The 23,540-nt window shown below is 48.7% G+C and overlaps 1 protein-coding gene across 2 annotated transcripts in view; it reads right to left on the bottom strand.

Annotated features, from left to right (window-relative positions):
- CRYM (crystallin mu) overlaps positions 1-6,879 on the bottom strand; it is a 192,229-nt gene extending 185,350 nt beyond the window's left edge. The window contains exon 1 of one of the 2 annotated variants that reach the window (XM_073591049.1): positions 6,631-6,879. In XM_073591049.1, the coding sequence (XP_073447150.1) occupies positions 6,631-6,797 (167 nt within the window). In that variant the 5' untranslated portion in view covers positions 6,798-6,879. The remainder of the gene's footprint in view (positions 1-6,630) is intronic. The other variant, XM_073591048.1, reaches the window with a different exon arrangement.
- Positions 6,880-23,540: the final 16,661 nt, after the last annotated feature.

Here is a 23,540-nt window from a genome sequence, read left to right as displayed (position 1 = left end):
AGCCAGGTAGACTAACCCCCCCTGTGGCCTCCTGAACGGCTGCTGTTGTAGCCTCCTCTCACTCCATGGTTGGGGCTGGTGAGAGATCCGTGGACACCTGGTCCCGGCCAAGCTGCTTGTCCTCACAATCCAGATTCTCTGGGTCTTTCCCACACTGTGGGCTCCCCCTGCAGCACCCTCCAGACGCTGTGCCGCCATTTTCTAGTGGTCCCGGAACCGGAAGTGCAACGCTCTAGCGGCACGCGTGCTGACCTCACTTCCGGCGCCCAGGAGGAAGAAATCCTCCGCAAAATTATGCCAAAAGAAACACGCCGCCGAGCCGGCACCAGCCTCTATAGAGAGGATGTGCCGGGGGCGGAGGGGAAAGCACACGGACCTTCACTGCGTCTACTCCTCCTGCTATCACCTCCTGAGAGGCCCAGGGGCACCGATAGCCAGCACCCCACCGGGACCAGAAGGGGAACTCACCAGGGGACCAAGGAAGCTGACTCCTAGTCAGGTAAGGAAGGGGAGCAGGAAATGTGGTCCATAAAGTTCTGGGAACCTCCACTGCTCCCAGGGTCCTTCAGTTCTCATGGGGGATCTTCTTCCGCCCCCCTGAGAAATAGGGAAACCCCCCCCCCCAGGAAGGGCAAGCCCTACCAGACCCAGAGGCTTCCCAAGCCTTTGGCCTGGCTCCCAGGGGGAGACTTCCAGCCCTCAGCCTTAGGTCTATAAGAAATGAAAGAAACAAACTGTTTAGCTGTGGGGGAAACACAATTTAAAACTGAGGAGCACAGGGAGGGGCGGGGTTTTTAACCTCTATCTTGATTGTGTTTCCTGTCAGGTGGGACCAGTCATCTCTCAGGGTGCCGTCCTGGAAAATTACTTGAGAAAAAGGGGGTTCTGGGGGGGTGCTGCAGCACAAAAGGTTTTTCACCTTAGTGCGTAGAATGCATTAAGTTGAAAAAAACATGAGGGTTTACAAATGAATGGGGTGGGCAACTACATGGCAAATGAGGTTTAATGTAGAAAAATGTAAAATAATGCATTTGGGTGGCAAAAATATGAATGCAATCTATACACTGGGGGGAGAACCTCTGAGGGAATCTAGGATGGAAAAGGACCTGGGGGTCCTAGTAGTTGATAGGCTCAGCAATGGTATGTAATGCCAAGCTGCTGCTAACAAAGCAAACAGAATATTGGCATGCACTAAAGAGGGGATCAACTCCAGAGATAAAACGATAATTCTCCCGCTCTACAAGACTCTGGTCCGGCCGCACCTAGAGTATGCTGTCCAGTTCTGGGCACCAGTCCTCAGAAAGGATGTACTGGAAATGAAGCGAGTACACAGAAGGGCAACTAAGCTAATAAAGGGTCTGGAGGATATTAGTTATGAGGAAAGGTTGTGAGCATTGAACATATTCTCTCTGGAGAAGAGACGCTTAAGAGGGGATATGATTTAAAGTGGGGTTCCACCCAAAAAAACAAAAATACCTAAAAAAAAAAAAATTCTAAAAAAAAAAACAAAAAACAAAAAAAAAAAAAAATTTGGATATTTTTTTTTTTTCACTTACCTCTAAATGCCTGTTGCTAGGTGGTCCTTCATAGTCTGCCTCTTCCTTTGCCTGGGCTGGTGACATCACTTCCCCCTTGGCACAGGAAGGGCTCCGCTCTGCTCCCTCCCTCCTGTCAATCATCTGGGACCCATTACAGGTCCCAGGTGATTGAGCGGCCAATCACGGCGCGCGGCGCCGCTCGCGCATGCGCAGTGGGTGCCAGGCTGTGAAGCCACAGCTCGGCGCCCACAGTTGAAATGCCGGCGCCGATGAGCGGAGGGGGGGGGGGGGGGGGGGGACGAGCGGGGCTTCGATCCCCTGCATCGCTGGACCCAGGGACAGGTAAGTGTCCAATTAAAAGTCAGCAGCTGCAGTATTTGTAGCTGCTGACTTTTAATTTTTTGACGGCCCCCCTGGGTGGAACTCCTCTTTAAATTTATAAAATACCGTACTGGTGACCCCACAATAGGGATAAAACTTTCTTGCGGAAGGGAGTTTAACAAGACACATGGCCACTCAATAAAATTAGAAGAAAAGAGGTTTAAGCCCATCAGTGGGGAGCATCGATAGTTTAAAAAAACTATTAGATAAGCACCTGAACGACCGCAACATACAGGGATATACAATGTAATACTGACATAATTACACACAGAGGTTGGACTTGATGGACTTGTGTCCTTTTTTTTCAGCCTCACCTACTATTTAACTCCTTCCTATGAGGAATCACATGACCTGAAATCCCGCCCTCCCAGCATTTAGACATTCTTAACCACTTCAATACAAAAGACACCTTCCTGCCCAGACCAATTTTCAGCTTTCAGCGCTGTCGCAGTTTGAATGACAATTGCAATGTCATACAACACTGTACCCAAACTAAATTTTTATCATTTTGTTTTTATTTTTTGCGAAACAGATAAAAAAAGACCAAAAATTTTGAAAAAAATAAAAAAGTTTTGCTTTTGTTTAAAAATTTTGTAAATAAGTTTTCTCTTTCACTGATAAGGCGGCACTGACGGGCACTGATAAGGCGGCAGCGATGAGGTGGCACCAATGAGCGGGCACTGACGATGGGCACTGATATGCGGCACTGATGGGCACTGTTAGGTGACACTGAAAGGCTGCACAGATGGGTTCTTATGGGTGGCACTGATGGGCACTGATATGGGGCACTGCTGAGCACTGATAGGTGGCACTGATAGGTGGCACTGGCAGTGGTAGGCATTGGAGTGGGCACTGATTGGCAGCTGCCTTTGCACAGATCAGTATTTCCCCGGGGGTCTAGGGGGCATACCTGGTGGTCCAGTGTGGCTGGTTTCCCTGGTGGTCCTGGGCGGCTTCCCTGGTGGTCCTGGGCAGGATCCGAGGGGGGGCTGTGCTGATAAACAATCAGCACAGACCCCCCCGTCAGGAGAGCAGCCGATCGGCTCTCCTCTACTCGCGTCTATCAGACGCAAGTGAGGAAAAGACGATCACCGGCTCTTCCCATTTACATCGTGATCAGCCGTGATTGGACACGGCTGATCACGTGGTAAAGAGTCTCCGTCAGAGACTCTTTACCTAGATCAGTGTTGCTGGGTGCTAGACTGACACCCCGCAACAACGATCGCCGCGATGCGCGCCCCCGGGGGCGCGCAGCGGCTCAATATCCTGCGGACGTCATATGACGTCCAGTCAGGATATTGAAACCAGTTTTGCCGCCGTCATTCTGCTATATGGCAAGCGGCAAGTGGTTAAAGGCCCAGGCAGCGGCGGGAAGAGGTTAAAGTATATCTTTCACTGTGGCTTTCCGCCTGTCAAGATGGCACCCGCCGCCATCTAATCCAATTCACCAAAAACGTATGATGGTCCTATACCCCATCCTTCGGATCAGATGGCATCAGATGGAAATGGACAGGCAATCTAATGTCAATCAATTGCCCCATAGAAGAGAGCGGACATGTACCTGTCATCTGCCTGCTCAGCAGGGATCAGCAGAGGGATCCCCTGCTGAGTAAGCGGATTCCGTGTAAAAAGGGGATGTAATTCTCTCTAAGGGCAGTTTCACACAGTCAAATCCTAGCACAGATGCAGTGTACCTGCGATTTCCAAAAGGACTTCTATTAGATGGCGCATTTCTGTTGTGTTTTCTGAAAGCGCACCAAAAGTCTTGCATACAGCATCTTTGTTGCGCTTTCAGAAAATGCACCAAAAAACGCCCAACTAGAAGTCTATGGGAAACCACAGGTAAAATGCGCTGCACCCAAACCTGCAGCACTGCAGTGTGAAACCACCCTAACTGCCACTTTTTCTGGACAGCTTGGTCTGTTACCACTTCCATACAGGGCATTTTCACCCCCTTCCTGCCCAAGCCACGTTTCAGCTTTCAGTGCTGTCGCACTTTGAATAACGATTGCGCGGTCATGCAACACTGTACCCAAATGAAATTTTTTTCATTTTTTTCCCCACTTATAGAGCTTTCTTTTGGTGGTATTTGATCTCCCCTGCGGTTTTTATTTCTTGTGCTATAAACAAAACAAGAGTGACAAGTTTGAAAAAAAAAAAAAAAAAAAAAACACAATATTTTTTGCTTTTTGCTATAATAAATATCCAAAATTTAAAAAAAAAAAACATTTTTTCCTCCATCTAGGCCGATACGTATTCTTCTACATATTTTTAGTAAAAAACATCGCAATAAGCGTATATTTATTGGTTTGCGCAAAAGTTATAGCGTCTACAAAATAAGGGGATAGATTTATAGCATTTTTATTTATTTTTTTACTAGTAATGGCGGCGATCTGCGATTTTTATTGTAACTGCGATATTGCGGCGGAAAAATCGGACACTTTTGACACATTTTTGGGACCATTCACATTTATACAGCAATCTGTGCTATAAAAATGCATTGATTACTGTATAAATATGACTGGCAGTGAAGGGGTTAACCAGGAGGGGGCGCTGTAGGGGTTAATTAGGTTCCTAAGGAGTGATTCTAACTGTGGGGGGAGGGGACTCACAAGTGGAGGTGACCGATCGGTTTCCTCCCACCTGACAGGACGTGGATCTGTGTGTTTACAGACACACAGATCCACGGTCCTGCTCAGTTACCGGGCAATCGTGGCCGCCGGGCACGCGCACCGAGACCCGAGTGACACGGGCGCGCGCGCCCCCTGGTGGGCCTGGAAGGCCGTCACGTCATATGACGGCGGCCCAGGATAATAGCTGCACCGTCCCGCCGTCATATGACGGTAGGCGGGCAGCAAGTGGTTAAAGTGGTACTAAACTCCCAGATACGTACCTCCTCATTCCAGTGATATGGAAGTTACGTTTTTTGCCGGCCACTGACATTTTCTCCCTACTTCAGAGTACTGGAATTTGGGCTTTAGATTGCCCAGTAGGTGAATGACATCATCCCACGTATGTGCAAAAAAGTCTGTCACTCTGCCACACATTCAACAGAAGACTGCAAACAGGCAAGTATTTCTTACTGCAAAAAGAGACATAACATTCTGCATTAAAGAGCTGCCAGATTACAGTTTTCTATTTATGTGGAATTCCTGTGTCAGCCAGTGTGGCTGCAGGGGAGAGGATGGAGCGCCGACAATTGATGGGCCATCATTGGTAGCGTCACCACTCCAGGCTTTACTAGCGACTGTTCTCTCATCTCCCCTGCAGCCAGCACTAGCGAACAAAGGGGATAATGTGACCAGAGCAGCCTGAAGATCGGCTTTAACAACGATGCAGAGATCTTACATGGAAGTGGGAGCGGATACATGGCTTTGACAGGTATCCACCCCTCCCCCCGAAAGGTGTCAACAAGCAGAGCTCCACTTTTGGGTGGAACTCTGCTTTAACAAATGATACATTTCTTTTCCAATCAAGCTTTTTAGATAGGAAGAATCGCTCTCTATAGTATACTACAATTTTGATCAATATGCCACACGTCGAGAAGTGGATTTTGATTGATCGTTAACCAATTGCCGCCCGTCCACCGTCAAATGACGGAGGGGCAATGCCGCTCTTGTTCTGGGATGACGTCATATAACCTTGTCCCAGAACGGCTGCTCTCGCGGGCGGGTGGCGATCATGGCCATGTCATGTAACTAGGACACAGCGCGACCCTGATCTCTGTAAAGAGACACGGCTCTTTAACCATGTGATCATCCATGTCCAATCACAGCTGGTCACGCGTAAACACGGAGATGCTGGTAATTGGCTCTCATTGCCTCACACTGACAGAGTGTGTGGCGAGGAGAGCCAATCAGCGGCATCTCCTTGCAGGGGACATCCAGACATGTAATCAGAGCACTGATCATCAGTGCCCCGATTACAATACAGCTCCACCAATGAGTGCTGGCCATCAGTGCAGCCCATCAATGCCACCCATCAGTGCCCATTAGTGAAGGAGATAAAATTACTTATTTACGGACAGAAACTAAGGAAAAAATAAATAAATAACAAATATAAAACCCCAGCAGCGAATAAACACCATCGAAAGAAAGCTCCATTTGTGTGAAGAAAATGATAAACATTTCACATGGTTACAGTGTAGCATGACCGCGCAATTGTCTTTCAAAGTGTGACAGCGCTGAAAATTGGCCTGGGCAGGAAGGGGGTGAAAGTGCCCTGTAGGTAAGTAGTTAAAGATATAACTGGAACTTATGATGATTACAAGTTATTGATCACATCTCGGTTTCCATCATGTAATCTAATCAAGGAAAATACGATCGTATTCATGAATAAAGTATCTCAGTGTGGCTAAATGATGCAAACCGATCAGTATTTTCCCACCCTGGTCTGTCACCTTGAACAAATCTGATGTAATTTGAGTGTTAAATCGGTCAGAAGGGAAGTCATGACTATTCGATCATTTTGATTACATCGCATGTCGATCAGATAATAGGACTGAAGCCACCATAAAAAAGAACGAACGACAGCTACCCCACCTAAGAACTGCTAAGCTGCAATAGAATATGTTTTTGGTCTTATTACTGATTGGAGACTACTTGTGTCATTGATTGGTGATGAGTAGATGTACACACCTATGTGAAGGACGTGTCTAGCATTGTACCCATATGTCCAACTCCTGTCCTCCCTCTCTCTATACTCCACTTACCCGCTGTGCTTGGCTACTGGCACAATGCTCCTGATTGGCTGCACCACCCCTCCTCCGGGGCCGCTAGAGAAATTGATGAGCGCCTTCTCCAGCAGAGGGATCAGAGTCGGGTAGTCCAGGTACTTCTCCACTACATCCGCCCCCAGGAAGATCGGCTGTCCGGCCATGTCTACCGATCAGCTCCAGATCACACTGACACTCACACTCCACCCCCCAGGCTGCACTACTCTACACGGCCACGCCCCCCTTCTCATTGGACCAGACCTCTTCCTCCAGCCCCTCCCACAGAACTTACAGAAGTTTGTTAACCCGCCCCTTTCTAAAACTTTGTTCCTGTGATCGTGATTATAAGATAAAGGAGAATCACCCAGTACATGGAGGGGTTACCAGCTTCTGATGTCACATCTGTACGCTGGAGAGTCACCTGCTGCTCTCCCATTCTGTAACATTTTTTATATTTTATATATATATATATATATATATATATATATATATATATATATATATATATATATATACTGTAGAAGTGAGACTGTAAAAAGGGTAGCCACCTTTCTTCAAGCAAAACCCAAACACTTTAGCAGCGCATGGCATGGCACAGCAACCGCGGCATGATTTTGCCCCGATTGTCGCCTCAAAAAATCGTGGCAAAATCACACAAACTGAATCGTAGGATGCCTGTTACCCAAAGGAAGTTTTGCTCCGCGATTGGGGTGCCATTTAAAGTAAAGGGATCGTGAGCACGTCCTGCGATTTGCTCCGATTCCAGAATCATGGGCAGAATCGCGGCAATTCCCTCTGCAATCCGGAATGTGTAGGTGTGAATAGAGCCTGTGAGTCTTATGCACAGAATGCAGGGGACAGGAGTGTGCATAGCTCCCAACTGTCCCTGATTTCGAGGGACTGTCCCTGATTTGGAACAAAGTCCCTCTTTCCTCCTCATTTGGCCCTCATTTTGTTCTGATCTTTATAGTTGTATATAAAATGCACTATTTATCTTTCAAAACGTGTTTCTTAGTGCTAAACCTTTCACCCACATTCTAAATTGCTGCATTTGTAAGTTTCAAAAGCCAATATAAAGGAATAGTATTAATTAATCATCCTGGCTGATTGTTAGAAGATCCACTGATTCTTCTCTAACTCTGGTTTGCTGTACCTTTTCTCTTCTGTCACTAGGTGGCGCTTGCTGGTGGCATTAGATTGACAAGCAGGGCCGCTGATAGGGCAGTACAACTGGCCCTGTTGTACCGGGCCCGGGCCCGATCAGCTTGGCACAGGGGCCCGGCAGCTTTATAGTTCAGTTCTGCCAATTAAAAAAATGTTGCTTACTAAACTACACCTCCCTTCCTACTTAGGGGGGTGTATAATTACATTTTCCTGGGCCCCATCAGGTCTACAGAGGGGCCCAGGAGGTGAGAGCAGAGGAGGGACTTTTTCGGGCGGAGGAACACAATGCAGTGCTGCAGGTTGCTCTGCTCAATTGTAGGATGCCCACTGCCTCTCCTGGAGGAGTGATCTCTGTAAATATGCTCTGCTCCCTCAGCCAGGTGCCGAGATTGATGTGAGACGGCTGACAGGGAGCAGAAAGTCTAATCCCAGTGGCGGGTGTCATGGCTGCACTGTGAGTGACACAAATATCTCTCCACAGAATCTTCACTTATAATAATCAGAATTACAATAGCCACACATCACAGTAGGTGGTGTATGGCTATCAGTGTCAAATGGCATCTTGGGTGCTGACTTTTCTTTAACTTATGGTTGTACTGTGTGTGTGGTACAGACTGTAACACAGTACAACCATAACAAAGTCAGCACACTACAAACCATGTGACACTGACAGCCATACAGCACCTACTGTGCTATGTGATTATCAGAATTCTGATTATCATATGAACAGTGCAATGCTACTTTACATTGCGGTTTGGGGGGGGAGGGGTGAACAAGGGCAGAAAAAACATGCAGCTGAGCTATGCTTTTTACCCCATCACCCCCCTTTAACCACTTTATACCCAAGAAACCCATATGTGCGGCAGTAAAAAGCTGGGCTTTAACACCTAGTCAAACTATGGATTGGTGGGGTGTCTCAGCCAATTGGCAGGGGTTTCTTTAGTCCCTTGGCCTGCTGGGAGAGCCTATTTATTTGGGTGGAGTCAGATGATCGGGGTTCTGTGCCACCTGGACGGCTGTCTGGGTGGACGTGTGTTATGTTGCCCCGGTTTGCTAGGCCAAGCTAGAGGCCTATCCTGGGAATACCTGACTGCTAGGCTGCCGGAGGCCTATTCAGGAGCAAGAGAAGCAGCGCAGGGTTGGGACTGCAGGATTGGAGTCCAACTGAGTTATGAAGGTTCAGCCGGACGGGGAACTAGTTGTGGTCGGAGGTAGAGGGGAAGCTGTCGCCACTAAGGGACCTTCCACATTGTTACTGGAGATACAGTGTGTTTGCTGAGGACAGTACCCAAGCAGTCTTCTCACCAGCCGGGGACGGTGAAGAAGGGGGAAAGATTCAGCAGGTGCCAAGCCAGGGACCCGTCAGGACAGCGGGAGTGACGCTTGAAGAGCATCAAGTGCCAAGTCAGGGACCCAGCAGAACCTCAGGGCTGACACTTGAGGAGTATACAGCATGCTAGCTGTGGAAGAGCTAAGGAGATTCAGTGGCGATTGGATCTGGAAGTCTAGTAGTGTAAGATAACTATTGACAACACAGAATAGTTCTTAAGTACAACTACCGTTAGTGACTGTTACAAGATTTGTTGCCATAGGAGACAGCGGTCTTACCTATACAGAAGTGGTATCCGGCTTGAGGCCTTCCACTGTTTAGCTGTCTACCTATAGAAGTTTCGGATTCTGCCAATTAACGTTGCATCTACTTAATAGTGTCCTGGCCCTAACCCTCTCTCCCACAGTTCTGTTAAGTGACAATAAATCTCTTTTGCATTCAAAAAGTGTCTGGCGCCCATTCATCCACCTCACCTTACACCCACCATGCCTTGTAACCCACTCTACAAAGACGGATGTCAGCTCTCCCTAACTCTGGAGGTCACCATTATGCCTTTGGAGGTCTGGGACCTTGCTACAAGTACAAAACAAAAAAAGTGCAGGAGTCAGGGGTGTGTAACTCACAGTGTAGTGCTAAGAAGAGTACAAAATTCCCCTCGCAAGCAATACTCCTCCCCATGTTACCCTTTCATCCAGTGGTGTAGCTAGCACGTCTGGCACCTTTCTTGGGCTGGTCATTTTTTTTGCAACCCCCCAAGAAAAATGGTATGTGGCAATATAGTGGCGCCACAGCCAAACTGTGAGTGTGGGCAGATTACATCAAGAGTGGGAGGGGCTTAAAGGGTAATTTGCTTTAATTACTGCCAGAAGCGAGTATGTAGCAGACAGTACAAACCTCAGTATACTCATTTTAATAAAACCGTTCTATTGCATGTGCTTTACTACACACAGCTAACCTTAAAAGGGAGCCAATGGCTCCAACTGCTGCCAAAAGCCAATCAGGAGTGCGAGTCCCTGGACAGCCAAGGCTCTCATGGACATCGCTGGATCGAGAGGGGGCTCAGGTAAGTATTATAAAACTGGTGCAGCCAGAATCTGGAACAGCTGTGCATGGCAACCAACCAGCTCCTATCTTCAGCTTGTTTAGCTTTAAAAATTAAAGCTATGAGCTGATTGGCTGTCATGCACAGCTGCTCCAGATTCTTTCTGCTCTAGTTTTGATAAATTCCCCTAAGGGCTCATTCAGTGCTGAGACACTTTTTGCTGCGTCTGCATCCACCAGAGAGCTTCACCTTTAGAAGTGGGTACACAGATCCAAATGCTAACACTATGCGTTTGGATGTCTGCATGTCAAATTTTGACATATGACAATATATATGTCCATGCACAGAACACCATGCATCCCCGCGCATTACACAGCCATCACACGGGGCATCTGGGCATGGACGCATATGTGAGGCCTATTTGTCATGTGGGCCAGACAGCAGGAAATAGCAAATGTTGGGTAATTAAAAGAGAAGTATGGGAATTTTATTTATGAATCATACTTACATAGGTAGATGCTGCATCTATCCCACGCCGGCTCTAAGGCTGAGAACCGAGTAATCAAACAGCCAATCACTCAGTTCTCATTGCTCCCTGAGCAGAGAGCTGGTGGCTGTCAGTCTCTGGCTTTGAGCACCCCCCCGGTCTCTGTGACATCAGTCGAGAGCGGGCTTAAGCCCACTGTCAGCCTAAAATGAGTCACCCTCCAGGACCCAGGCAGGATCTTCCTCAGCCCAGGCATTAAATCCAGGCTATTTCTCCCTAAAGCTGGAAGGCCCTTCAGGCACCCTCTTTCTTAGTCCAGAGGGCCTCCATGATCCCCCTCTCATAGTCCAGGGCCTCCAGACACCTGCTGCTCTAGTCCAGGGGCTCCAGACACCCCCTCTCCTAATCTGGGACCTCCAGGCACCCCCTCACCTAGTCCAGTATCTCCCTTGTACCCCCCTATCCAGGGGTCTTTGCCACATCAACCGCCATTTCCTAGTCAATGGCCTCCTCTGTGACCAACCCCCCCCACTGCGCATGCGCCCCGAAGCCCGGCGGACGGAGGCGACCTGCGCCTCCTGACACCTCCTTTACAGCCCACCCCAAGTCCAGGGCCTCTGCATCCCCCAGTCCAGAGCCTCTGCTACACCCCCCCCCCCCCGTCCAGGGCCTCCGGTGTACTCCCCTCCTAGTCCAGGGCCTCCTCTGCACCCGCCCCCCCCCCCCCACTCCAGCACATCCTGAACCCCCCCCAGAGCCTCCCCTTCTATGAGATGCCTCATGCAGAAAAGACATAGGCTGTTTGGCTCTCCTCTAGGGTGTCACTTCCGCCAGTTCAAGTGTAATGGACAGGCAGCGCCCGCTGCCTTATTTGCCAAATACCAGGGAATCAAATAGGAGGGAGACCACACTGGCGCTGAATCACTCCACTCCGCCCGCCTGGCTAGAAAAAAAACAGTAGCTGAAGCGTCACTCTGGAATGCCTTTCTATAGCGCTGGTGGGCGGGAGGAGCAGCAGAGTGATTCTGCGCTAGTGCACCTGTACAGGCGCCCTCTTATTTGATTCTCCGGTATTTGGCAAACTATGTAGCGGGCGCTGCCTGTCCATTACACTTGATCGGGTGGCAGTGACACCATTAGAGCAGCGGTTCCCAGTGCGGGTGGGGGCAGCACCCCTGGCGGCACCCCCCTAGATGCGTCACCCAGGGCAGACCCCACGGCCCCCCCCCCTAGTTTCGGCCTGCTGTCATCAAAAACCCCACTCCCTCTCCTGCAAAAAACATCCAGCACTAGTCTTTATTCTCACCCTCCATCCCCACCAGCAAAAACCAACCCCCCTCCCCAAAACAAATCTACTTCCCCCTTCCACAACACAAGTACCCCTTCACCATCCACAAAATCCCCAGTCCCAACACAATCCCCGCTTCTTCCCCATCCCAGCACTTATCTCCAACCCCTCCTATTACAAGTCATCTTCCCCTACCAGCACAAATCCCCCCCCCCCCCCAATACCCCCATGGCCGCCGACAGGGAGTACCACAAGGCCTTCTGTAGGGGCCCCAGCACACAGGGGGACCCGGACAGCAGTGGGATCAGAGCAGCGGGCGGGGGGGGGGGTCAATTACAGAGGAGACAAAAGAGAAGGGAGAGAGAGGCGGCAGTTTCAAATAAATTAAATGTTTAAAAACAATCCACACTCACACATGTCAGAGCGGTAGGCATGTCAGTCTGTGAAGTCTGCTGTCGGCATTCTCCCGATCCACGCTGCTGTTATCACTGAATCGCTGGAGGAAGCCAGTATAAGCCCTCATGCACACAGGCTGTTAAAAAAACGTTATGAAAACGCCAGTATCTTTGCAGTGAATTTTTTTAACTTTTTTCAGCTTTTTTCAGCGTTTTTGCAATAGCGTTTTTTAGCGTTTTTGAGCGTTTTTGGGCGTTTTTCCGCGTTAGCGTTTTTGAGCGTTTTTTTTTTTTTTCAAAATTTTTTTTTTTTTTTTTTTTTTTTTTTTTCAATGGATCAAAAACGCTAAAAAACGTTGGTGAATGACGTTTTTGAGCGTTTTTCAGCGTTAGAGCGTTTTTACAGCTGAAAAACGTCTTTCAGAACCCACTGGTCCTGGGTTTTTTTTACAGCTTAAAAACGCCTATGCCACTTGCAGCTCAAAAACGCCTAGGTGGGCATGAAGCCATAGACTAACATAGACAGGCCTTTTTAAGCTGCAAAAAAAGCTCAAAAAAGCAGCTGTAAAAACGTCCGTGTGCATGAGGACTAAGGATACAGAGCGCCGTGGGGAAACTCCAGTGAACTGTCAGCCTCTGATGACGGAGGTGTGGTTAAGCCTCCAAAACGCTCAGATTGGTCACAGCGCTCTGTATCCTTATACCGGCTTCCTCCAGTGATTCAGTGATCACAGCAGTGTGGATCGGGAGAATGCTGACAGCGGACTTCACAGACTGACATGCCTACCGCTCTGACATGTATGAGTGGATTGTTTTTTAAACATTTAATTTATTTAAAACTGCCACCTAGCGCCTCTCTCTTCCTTCTCTTTTGTCTTCTCTGTAATTGCTCAAACCCCCCCAATGGCGCCAATCCCCCTGCTGTCTGGGTCCACCTGTGTGCTGGGGCCCCTACAGGGGGCCTCATGGTACCCCCTGTTGGCGGCACTGGTGTCCGGGTCTCAGGCAGAGGGAAGCCTGGGTACATCACTCAAAAACCGGACAGGTGGAAACCCTACTCTGTGATAGAACAAAGATTTTTGTGGCCGCCCCGATACAACCTATGTTGCAGGCCAACCCTGCTACTGCTCCAGTCTCTGTGCAGGCACCCACCTTGAGTATTACCTCTATAAGAGGTATGTCTGGTTCCGCTCCGCTTCCTCAGCGATTTGGGGGCGATCCAGTCTAATGCAGAGGGTTTCTCAACCAGGTTGAGATGTACTTTGATATGCTGCCCCAGGCGTTTCCCACGGACAGAAGCAAAGAAGGTTTTGTGATATCTTTGCTTTCTGAGAGAGCCTTGGCCTGAGTAAACCCTCTATGCGAGATGCAAAAACCTGTTGTCTTGAGTTAACCTGAGTTTGTGGCTTCTTTTAAAATGTTTTTTGACGTTCTCGCATGCTCCGCTTCTGCTGCCAAGTGCCTCATGCCCATCAAACAGAGTACGAGAACTGTTGCCGATTACACCATTGACTTCCATACTCATGCAGCAGAGGTTGCTTGGAACAATGAGGCCCTCATGGCTGCTTATTCTCATGGTCTCTTGGATACCATCAAGGATGAGATAGCAGCCCGAGATATACCCACTGAGCTGGAGAAGTTGATCACGTTTGCCATCCTCTATGACTCCAGACTCAGAGAAAGACTCTCTTTTAAGGAGCGCTTGCGGAAGCCTCCTCTACATTTGTCTCCGAGCTTTGCAGTCCCACCCTTGCCTCCCTCACCTCCCATGCCTTCTGGTGCCGAGTCGGTCAGTGAAGGTGAACCCATGCACTTGGGCTTTACGCATCTCTCTGTGGATGAGAGAACCCTTAGGAGGAGGGTCAAGCCCGAACCTTGAGGTCCTGTCACGGACAGACCTTAGGTGGCGTTATTTTGTTCCCAGTTATCCAGAAGGATAAGCCCCTGGTTTTGGTTACCCTTTCTTGGGCTGAGTCGTCCGTCGAGATACAGGCTCTAATCGACTGATTGATGCTGCCTTTGTATCAAAGCACTCGATTCTGCTGCAGCTGCGTGACGCTCCACTTGCCATTGAGGCTCTTGACGGGAGACCTCTACAGCCTGCCCATGTTACTCATGAGATGTTCCGTTGTCCATGGCCGTAGGGGCTCTTCACCATGAGATAACCCAATTCCAATTACAGCGGCACAACCCCTCTTTTTTAACAGAAAAGTTTTTATTTATAACAAATACAAAAATAATACAAAAGAAAACAAACAAAACACGGTACATCATAAGTACATCATAGCAATGAAGCCTATCTAAAAATAATAATAGATCACAGTTGAATAGGACGAATGTAAGTTGATGATGCTACATAATTCTACTCCGGAGTATAAGGCGGAGCATGGTATTCCTGCTTGACCTCTGTGCTGGCATATAAAACTGTTCATATAATTGACAATATAGTTGGTGGGGGGGAATGGGAAGAGGAAAGGGGACTATATTCGACCCAGTTATATTATTGTGTCATCTCAGGCGTATACTTGATTATGACAAATCAATTAAGCCCGTTAGTTAGGTGCGCATTAGCAGAAGGGCTCAGCATTCATACAAGACTTTTTGGGGAAGAAGAGGGCTTCACTTATAGGTCCCTGTAGTTCCTATCTCATTTATACTAGTATAATGGTATAACCCAGAGAAGTTAGGCAAGCAAGTGTTATCTCCATTACTTAGTTTTTATCTACATTTCAAGGCCTGGCCAGTCAACCCATGTACCCAGCAGTACCATTATTTATTGGGCTATCTTCGTAGGCCGCCTCAAACTGAAGGTGATCTAGTAGTCACCCATGATTTCCACACCTTGTCAAATTTTTTGGGGCACTTGCGACCCATATACGTCAGTTTGTATAAGGGTAGCACCGCATCCACCAGGGCATGCCATTTTGTCACTGTGGAGGGAGTCACTAGTTTCCATTGTTGGAGGAGAGCTTTTCTGGCATAGAAGTATAAATAAAATAATAATTATTTGTTATACGTGGAATGAGTTATCAATTCTGTAATTCCTAAGATAAGAATCCTAGGATACAAGGGCACAGAAAGATTGGTGACAGTATTAATTTCCTCAACCACTTTCTTCCAATACTCCTGGATGACAGGACATTCCCAAATGACATGATAAAACGTCCCCACCGACTGCTGACATTTTGTACATTGTTCTGATTGCGTAGGGTATATCCGCGCTAGCCTCTGTGGTGTATAGTAAGCTCTGTGTATGAATTTGAGTTGGATAAATCTATCCCTAGCCGAGATCACTGTCGGTATATAGTTTTGAACTGCTATTTCCCATTGTTCGTCAGAGAGATCAGTGATGTCTGTCTTCCACATCTGCAGTAGATGTGGGTTCTTCTCTGCGTCTCCACAGGTAAGGCGTAAGTATATGGATGACAGTATCTTGTCTACCCCCCATGATGTAAGGAAACTTTCCACCATATTTGATACCACTGTAACTATTCTGGGGAATTGTGCTTGCGTAGCATGTTTTAGCTGAAGATACCAAAATAGCATCCATGAAGGAAGCTGGTAGGTCATTTTGAGTTCTTGGAATGGAAGAATTTTCCCGTTAGGCATAATCTGCTTAATCTTCACTATCCCAAATTTAGCCCATATATTGGGGTCTGGGATGGATCTAAAATGTGGAAGTTTGGGATTACCCCATAATGGGGTGTGAGGGGAGATAGTATCCTGTTTGGCTATAGCTGCAGTGACTTTATCCCATACTTGTAGTGTGGTACGCATTGGTAGAGTTACATGTGAACTGGCCTTTACTCCTCTATAGACAAGGTTCGTGAGATCTGAGTAGGAACCTATTATAGCTGCTTCAAGATTTACCACAGGGTTTGATCTAGGCTGTTTGAATCACCAGCGAACAGTGACTAGCACTGCCGCCCAGTAATATTTCTGGAAGCATGGTAATGCCAGGCCTCCAGAAGATAGGGGAAGTTGTAGCTTGGCTTTCGCTATTTTTGGAGTTTTCCCTCCCCATATAAAAGAGGAGATACAACCCCTCTTTTGATTGGCTCCGTGCTCAGGTTCTCTCCTGGTCACCACAATGCAGTAAGACATGCTTCCAGAAGGTAGCCAAGGTCCTATGCACCTCTTCGCTCTTCTCCCTGCCGGAGGAGTACCGCGATTTTAGCGATGTCTTTGACAAAGGTCAAGCTGGTAGTTTGCCTCCACACCGGCCGTATGATTGTGCAATTGACCTTCAACCTGGTGCCATACCCCCTCATGGCCGGGTTTACACTTTGTTAGTCTTGGAGAATAAGTCCATGGAGGAGTATATTGCAGGCGCACTTTCTCGAGGTTTCATCGGCAAATCCTTGTCTCCTGCTGGTGCTGGTTTCTTCTTTGTGAAGAAGAAGAAGAGTGGTGAACTGAGACCTTGTATTGATTATAGGGGTCGCAATCGTTTCACGATTAAGAATGCCTACCCAATTCCATTGATTACGGAATTATTTGACCACCTCAAGGGAGCAACGGTTTTCACAAAGCTTGATTTGAGAGGGGCATACAATCTCGTGAGGATTAAAGAGGGCGACAAGTGGACAACTGCGTTTAATACCAAAACAGGCCATTATGAGTACGTCGTAATGCCTTTTGGCCTTTGTAACGCCCTGGCAGTTTTCCAGGAATTTATTAACGATGTCCTCCGAGATTTGTTGCAATTATGTTGCAGTTATGTGTGGTGGTTTATCTCGATGATATCCTCATATTTTCCAAAATGTCTGTCGTGTGCTTCAGAAACTAAGAGAGAACAGGTTAAATTCCTGGGTTATGTCATTTCCACTGCTGGTTTTTCGATGGACCCAGAGAAACTTTCGGCAGTTCTATAGTGGCTCCGCCCCGTGGGTTTACGTCCTCAGCAGCATTTCCTGGGCTTTGCCAACTATTATCAGAAGTTTATTCGTAACTTCTAGTCTCTGGTCAAGCCCCTGACTGATATGACCAGAAAGAACGGTAACCCACAGAGTTGGTCTCCTGAGTCCTTTAAGGCCATTGAGAGTCTTAAGGCTGCCTTTGTTTCTGCTCCTGTGTTGGCACATCCTGATCCTACTTTACCTTTTATCCTTGAGGTTGATGCTTCTGAGACTGGTGTTGGCGCCCTTTTGTCTCAACGTCCTACCTCTGACAGCGCTATGCATCCTTGTGTCTACTTTTACAAGATATTGTCACCTGCGGAGTGCAATTACGAGATTGGTGACAGAGAGCTGTTGGCGATCATTTTAGCCCTGAAAGAATGGAGACATCTCCTCGAAGGTACCACTGTGCCGGTTCTTATTCTTACTGACCATAAGAATCTCACATTCTTGTCTGAGGCTAAACACCTCTCTCCCAGAATGGGCTCTTTTCTTGTCAAGTTTCAATTACATTGTCTCATTCTTACCCAGTACTAAGAATGTAAGGGCTGACGCCTTGTGACGACAATTTTCCTCCACTTCCAAGTTGGAGTCGGTTCCGGTTCCCATGATTCCTCCTGATCGTATTCTGGCTACGGTTCGCACCAGTCTCACATCTCTTTTGGGTGACAAAATTCTTGTTGCTCAGGTCCATGCTCCTCCTGAGAAACCTTGTGACCGCTGCTTTGTCCCAGAGAGTCTCCGTACTTCCGTGCTCCAGACTTACTATTCTCCCAAGGCTGCTGGCCACCCTGGGAAGAATCAACTCTTTTGGGCCATTTCCCAACAATTCTGGTGGCCTACATGCTGATGTAACTGCCTTCGTAGCTGCCTGTTCCATGTGTGCTCAGCGTAAGTCTCCACGACACCTTCCAGTGGGCCTCCTACAACCCATACCCAATGGAGAGAGGCCCTGGACCCACCTGTCTATGGATTTCATTGTGGAGTTACCCAACTCCCAGGGCAACACAGTTATCCTTATGGTGGTTAACCGGTTCTCAAAGATGTGTCATTGTATTCAACTTAAGAAGTTACCCACTTCTAAGGAACTGTCTTCCATTTTTGCTCGGGAGATCTTTCGCTTACATAGGCTACCCAAGGTGATTGTCTCGGACAGGGGTAGTTAGTTTGTGTCCCGGTTCTGGCGAGCCTTTTGTGCACAGTTGGGAATTCAGCTTGCTTTCTCCTCTGCATATCACCTGCAGTCTAATGGGGCCGCAGAATGAGCCAATCAGTCCTTGGAGCAATTCCTACGTTGCTATATTTCTTACCATCATAACAACTGGTCAGATCTATTACCGTGGGTAGCGTTTGCTCACAACAGTGCCTTGAATTCTGCTTCCCGATTGTCCCCCTTTATGGCGAATTATGGTTTCCAACCTTCCATGTTGTCTGACTTGTTTGTTCCGCAGAATATTCCTGCATTAGAGGAGCATCTCCTTGGTCTTCGTTCCACTTGGGCACAAGTCCAGGAGGCTTTGCGACATGCTAATGATAGGTACAGACTCCATGCTGACCGCAAACGCCTGCCTGAGCCTTCCTACTAGGTTGGGGACAGGGTCTGGCTGTCATATCACAACCTCCGACTTCGTGTTCCCTCACTGAAGTTCGCACCTCGGTTTATTGGGCCTTTCTAGCAGCCGTCTGTAGGCAGTCTCCAGGTCCCATTCCTGAACGACCAAAAACTCTATATCTTCCAGTGCCCAGTGCACTTTTGAGACGTTCAGTAGCTCTTCTCTGAAATCCATGATTTCGTCCAACCGCCACTCCAAATCACTCCCAAATTTAGGGTCCCCTGTCAGCTTCACAAACAACAGTCCCAGGCCGCCGTAGCCAAAGCCTTCCGTTGGGCTGTCATCTGCTATCCAAGGGCATGCTTGGGATACATGCCATCGGAGGGCTCTGTAGCTCTCATCCAGCCGCATCTCTGCCAAGACCAGCGCCTGCTTAATTCAGCTGTCTGCTCCTTGTGCGGTTTTTCTCCCAAAAACAGCACCCGCAACCCACACTGCAACCAGTGCCTTTCCTGAATGGAGGGGAGAACTTTTCCCTGGTGGTGCTGCTCACAGGCTAGCGTTTCCTTCCAGAGTTCGCAGCGGATAAAAATCATACCATCCCAGCAGGACCTGCTCTGATACTGGTCCTATATGCTGTATCTGCATCTCTCTCAACTTCCTTCCGATTTCCTATTCCATGGTGGCTGGTATCTGTACCTCTCCTCTCCTCTCCTGCTATCCAGACCTTGGATCCAGGTGGAGGTTTCGATGTCCCAGACTGCAAGAAACGTCCCACTGCTTGCCACCTGTCAGAGAGGATCTCGGTTCAGGACACCTGCTGGGCACTCTGGAGCTGGTTGCCCTATTTAGGTTGCTGGGATGCTGTGCTCGGTGCTGTCCGATCATCAGCTTCCTGTTCCCGTGCTTCCTGTTTCCTGTGTACTGTTTGATCTCTCTGTGACCCGGCTTGTTTACTGGACTCTGCTCTGCTATCCGCCTGCATCTGACCCCTGGCCTGCCTCCGACTTTGAACCTGCCTGACCCCTCTGTACCGTGCCCACTGCCTGCTGCCAAACCTGCTTGTGACCTGGACTTTGTATCTGCCTGCTCCTTTTGTACCGTGCTGACTGCTTGTTGCCAACCTTGCTTGTGTTCGGATCTGCCTGCTCCTGCTCTGCACCTGTAGCTGACCTACAGCCTACCTATCATCTCCTGCCAGCTTGCATCAGGACTTTGGGCCTCATCCCTGCTAACCACCCGCCAGGCTCTCATACCATTCTGTGCTCCCGTGCCTTCTGTGTGCTCTATCAGGGGCCGGGAACCAGATACGTACGGGAGGCCATCCTCTGCTATATCGGGTTCGTCAGTCTGATACGGGTAAGTCTGACAGTATCGGACAGCCATGTCCGAGCCCGAGCAGGGGACCTCTCCCATGGAGGAGCTATGCAGACACCTGGCGGGTCTCACACAGGCTGTGAAGAGCCTTCAAGAAGGTTATACCAGACTGGAGGAACGAGTTCAGGTGCTATCCTCACCTGCTAACCCGCAAGGTGCTTCTGCTACCGGGCTCTCACCTGCACCCTCCCGAGGTGGTTATGCTACCTCCCGAACCCAGGGTCCCTACACCCGAAAGGTTTACCGGAGAGCGCAACAAGTATCGAGCATTTCGTAACGCTTGCGAACTGTACTTCGCCTTGCAACCACGCACCTTCTCCTTGGAAGCAACCAGGGTGGGTTTTGTCATCTCTCTTCTATCTGGAGAACCACAGGCATAGGCCCACCATCTCCTGGAGCAAAAGTCAGTCTGCTTGGATAATCTGGATACCTTCTTTACTGCCATGTCTCAATTGTATGAGGACCCTTAGTTAAAAGCCACGGCTGAATCCGCCTTACACGCCCTACAACAGGGGCGCAGGCCTGCAGAAGACTATGTTCTGGAATTTAGGCGTTGGAGTTCAGACACTGAATAGAATGATGCGGCCCTGCGATACCAATTCCGCTTAAGATTATCCGATTCGCTCAAAGATGAGCTGGCACGGGTAGGCGTACCCCAAACTCTTGAAGACCTTATTAACCTGTCGGTGCAGATTGATCCGGGCTTGAGAGAGCGTCTTTCCGAGAGGTCGGTCAACCAGTTCCGCCCCACTTGGATCCTCCCCAAGGTCCCTAGTGCTACCAGCTCCGTAGGCCAAAGCCTTCAGGTACCGGCTGCCTCAGCTCTTGACACTTCTGAACCCATGCAACTGGGGCTTCTCCGCCCATCCCTCACTCCCGAAGAACAACAACGTCGACGGGTCAACAACTTATGCATGTACTGCGGGGAATCAGGTCACTATGTGAGATCCTGCCCAAATAAGACACGTAAGTCTCTTTCAGCTACTTCTAAAATCGCACCTGCCTTGCCTAACCTTGCTAACCATCTGGCTCTCTCCATTACCCTCCAGCTTCCAGGACAGGATATGCTTACCCCAGTCATCATTGACTCAGGAGCGTGCAGTTGCTTCATTGATCTCACCTTTGCGACTCAACACCGTATCCCTCTCCGGACAAAATCGCAGGGACTTGCTGTCAATCTCGCGGATGGTTCCACCCTCAGCTCTGGTCCGGTCACCTTGGAAACCATCCCACTGCTAGCCACCATGAACACCTGTCATCAGGAATTTCTCCGGCTGGACGCCATTTCTTCACCACTCTTCCCTATTATTCTAGGAATGCCTTGGTTGCAGGCGCATAACCCCAGTATCGATTGGGTTTCTGGGGAAGTCAAGTTCTCTTCCAGTTACTGCCAACAGCACTGTTTGCACGGAACTCCTGTAAAACCCAGTCAACTCTTGTGTCTGAACACCGACACGGAATCGCAGCAGGCGATTCCCATCCCTTACCAGGACTTTTCCGATGTCTTTAGCAAAAAAGGGGCTGAGACCCTTCCGCCTCATAGACCCTACGACTGTCCTATTGAGTTGTTGCCCGGATCTGAAGTTCCTTTTGGGAGAATATTCCCTTTAACAGAGCAGAAGCTGGGTATACTCTCAAGGTGTATATCGATGAAAACCTTAAGAGAGGCTTTATCCGTCCTTCGACATCACCAGCCGGGGCAGGCATCTTTTTTGTCGAGAAAAAGGACCACTCGCTACGTCCCTGCATCGATTATAGAGAACTCAACAAGGTGACCATCAAAAATCGCTATCCCTTACCTCTTGTGCCAGAGCTGTTCCAAAGATTGGGTTCAGCAAAAATATTTACCAAACTCGACCTCCGTGGGGCCTATAACTTGATTCGCATCAGAGAGGGGGACGAGTGGAAAACAGCCTTCCGTACCAGGTTCGGACATTTTGAATACCTCGTCATAACCCTTCGGCCTGTGCAACGCACCGGCAACTTTTCAACATTTCGTAAATGACATTTTTCGTGACCTCCTGGATTTATATGTTATCGTATACCTGGACGACATTCTGATCTTCACCTCTTCTGTTACCGAACATCGCAGGCATGTCAGGAATGTGTTAACCCGGCTCAGGCAGTATGGACTCTATGCTAAATTGGACAAATGCGATTTTGAGCTCCAGTGCATTCAGTTTCTTGGCCTAATCATCTCTACCGATGGTGTTAAAATGGACCCGCAAAAGGTTGCAGCTGTTCTGGACTGGCCCGCTCCCTCTGATAAAAAAGGGGTCCAACGCTTTGTCGGTTTCGCCAATTTTTATCGGAAATTTATAAGGAGTTTTTCTACTATAATCGCCCCCATCACAGAACTGACGAAACAGGGAAATCGATTCTGTTGGTCTCCTCAGGCGCAAGCAGCCTTTGATAAACTCAAGGAACTTTTTACTTCCGCTTCTGTCCTGAAGCACCCAGACCCTGCCTTGCCGTTTGTCCTTGAGGTGGACGCATCGGAGGTCGCGGTAGGGGCAGTACTGTCTCAGCGGCAAGGTGCCAAGGCTCTCCTTCATCCCGTAGCCTTCTTCTCACGAAAACTTTCTGATGGAAAAAAATTACGATGTAGGAGATCGTGAGTTGCTGGCCATTAAAGCCGCACTTGAAGAGTGGCGCTACCTATTGGAGGGGGCCGCTCACCCCATTCTGATTTACACGGACCATAAAAATCTTGAGTATTTGAGAACGGCCAAGAGATTGAGACCACGACAGACAAGATGGGCTCTGTTCTTCTCGAGATTTCAATTCCACATTACGTATAGGCCAGGTACCAAGAACACCAAACCAGATGCATTATCCCGTATGTTTCATGACTCCAGGGAATCTCTGCCTCCAGACACCATTCTGCATGCTGGAAGTTTTCTGCTTTTTCAGGGAGATCTTATATCCCAGATCAAACAGGCCTCAAGAAATTGGTCCCCTTCTGTGGAAGGCGAGGTAAGCTTGCAAGATGGCTTATTCCGATACAAGGATAAAATCTTGGTCCCAGAGGATCTGAGGATTGCTGTACTGGAACTCTGCCACGACCACAAATTGGCTGGGCATTTTGGTGTGTTGAAAACAACAGAACTTGTACAGCGTACTTTTTGGTGGCCCCAGCTGGTAAGCGAGTGCAAGAGTTTTGTGGAGTCCTGTATTACCTGCGCTCGGAGCAAGAGCAGCCGAACGAAGGCCTGGGGGCTATTAAGGCCCTTACCCGTGCCAGAAAGGCCATGGAAAATGATTGCGATGGACTTCATCGTTGAGCTCCCGTTGGCAGAAGGCTACTCCACCATCTTTGCCATTGTAGACAGACTGTCCAAGATGGCCCACTTTCTACCCATGAAGGGTACCC

The sequence above is a fragment of the Aquarana catesbeiana genome, linkage group LG06 (genome assembly GCF_042186555.1).
Source record: "Aquarana catesbeiana isolate 2022-GZ linkage group LG06, ASM4218655v1, whole genome shotgun sequence".
NCBI lineage: Eukaryota > Metazoa > Chordata > Amphibia > Anura > Ranidae > Aquarana > Aquarana catesbeiana.
Note: the sequence above shows the minus strand (reverse complement) of the source record. Positions and strands in the feature narration are given on the sequence as shown.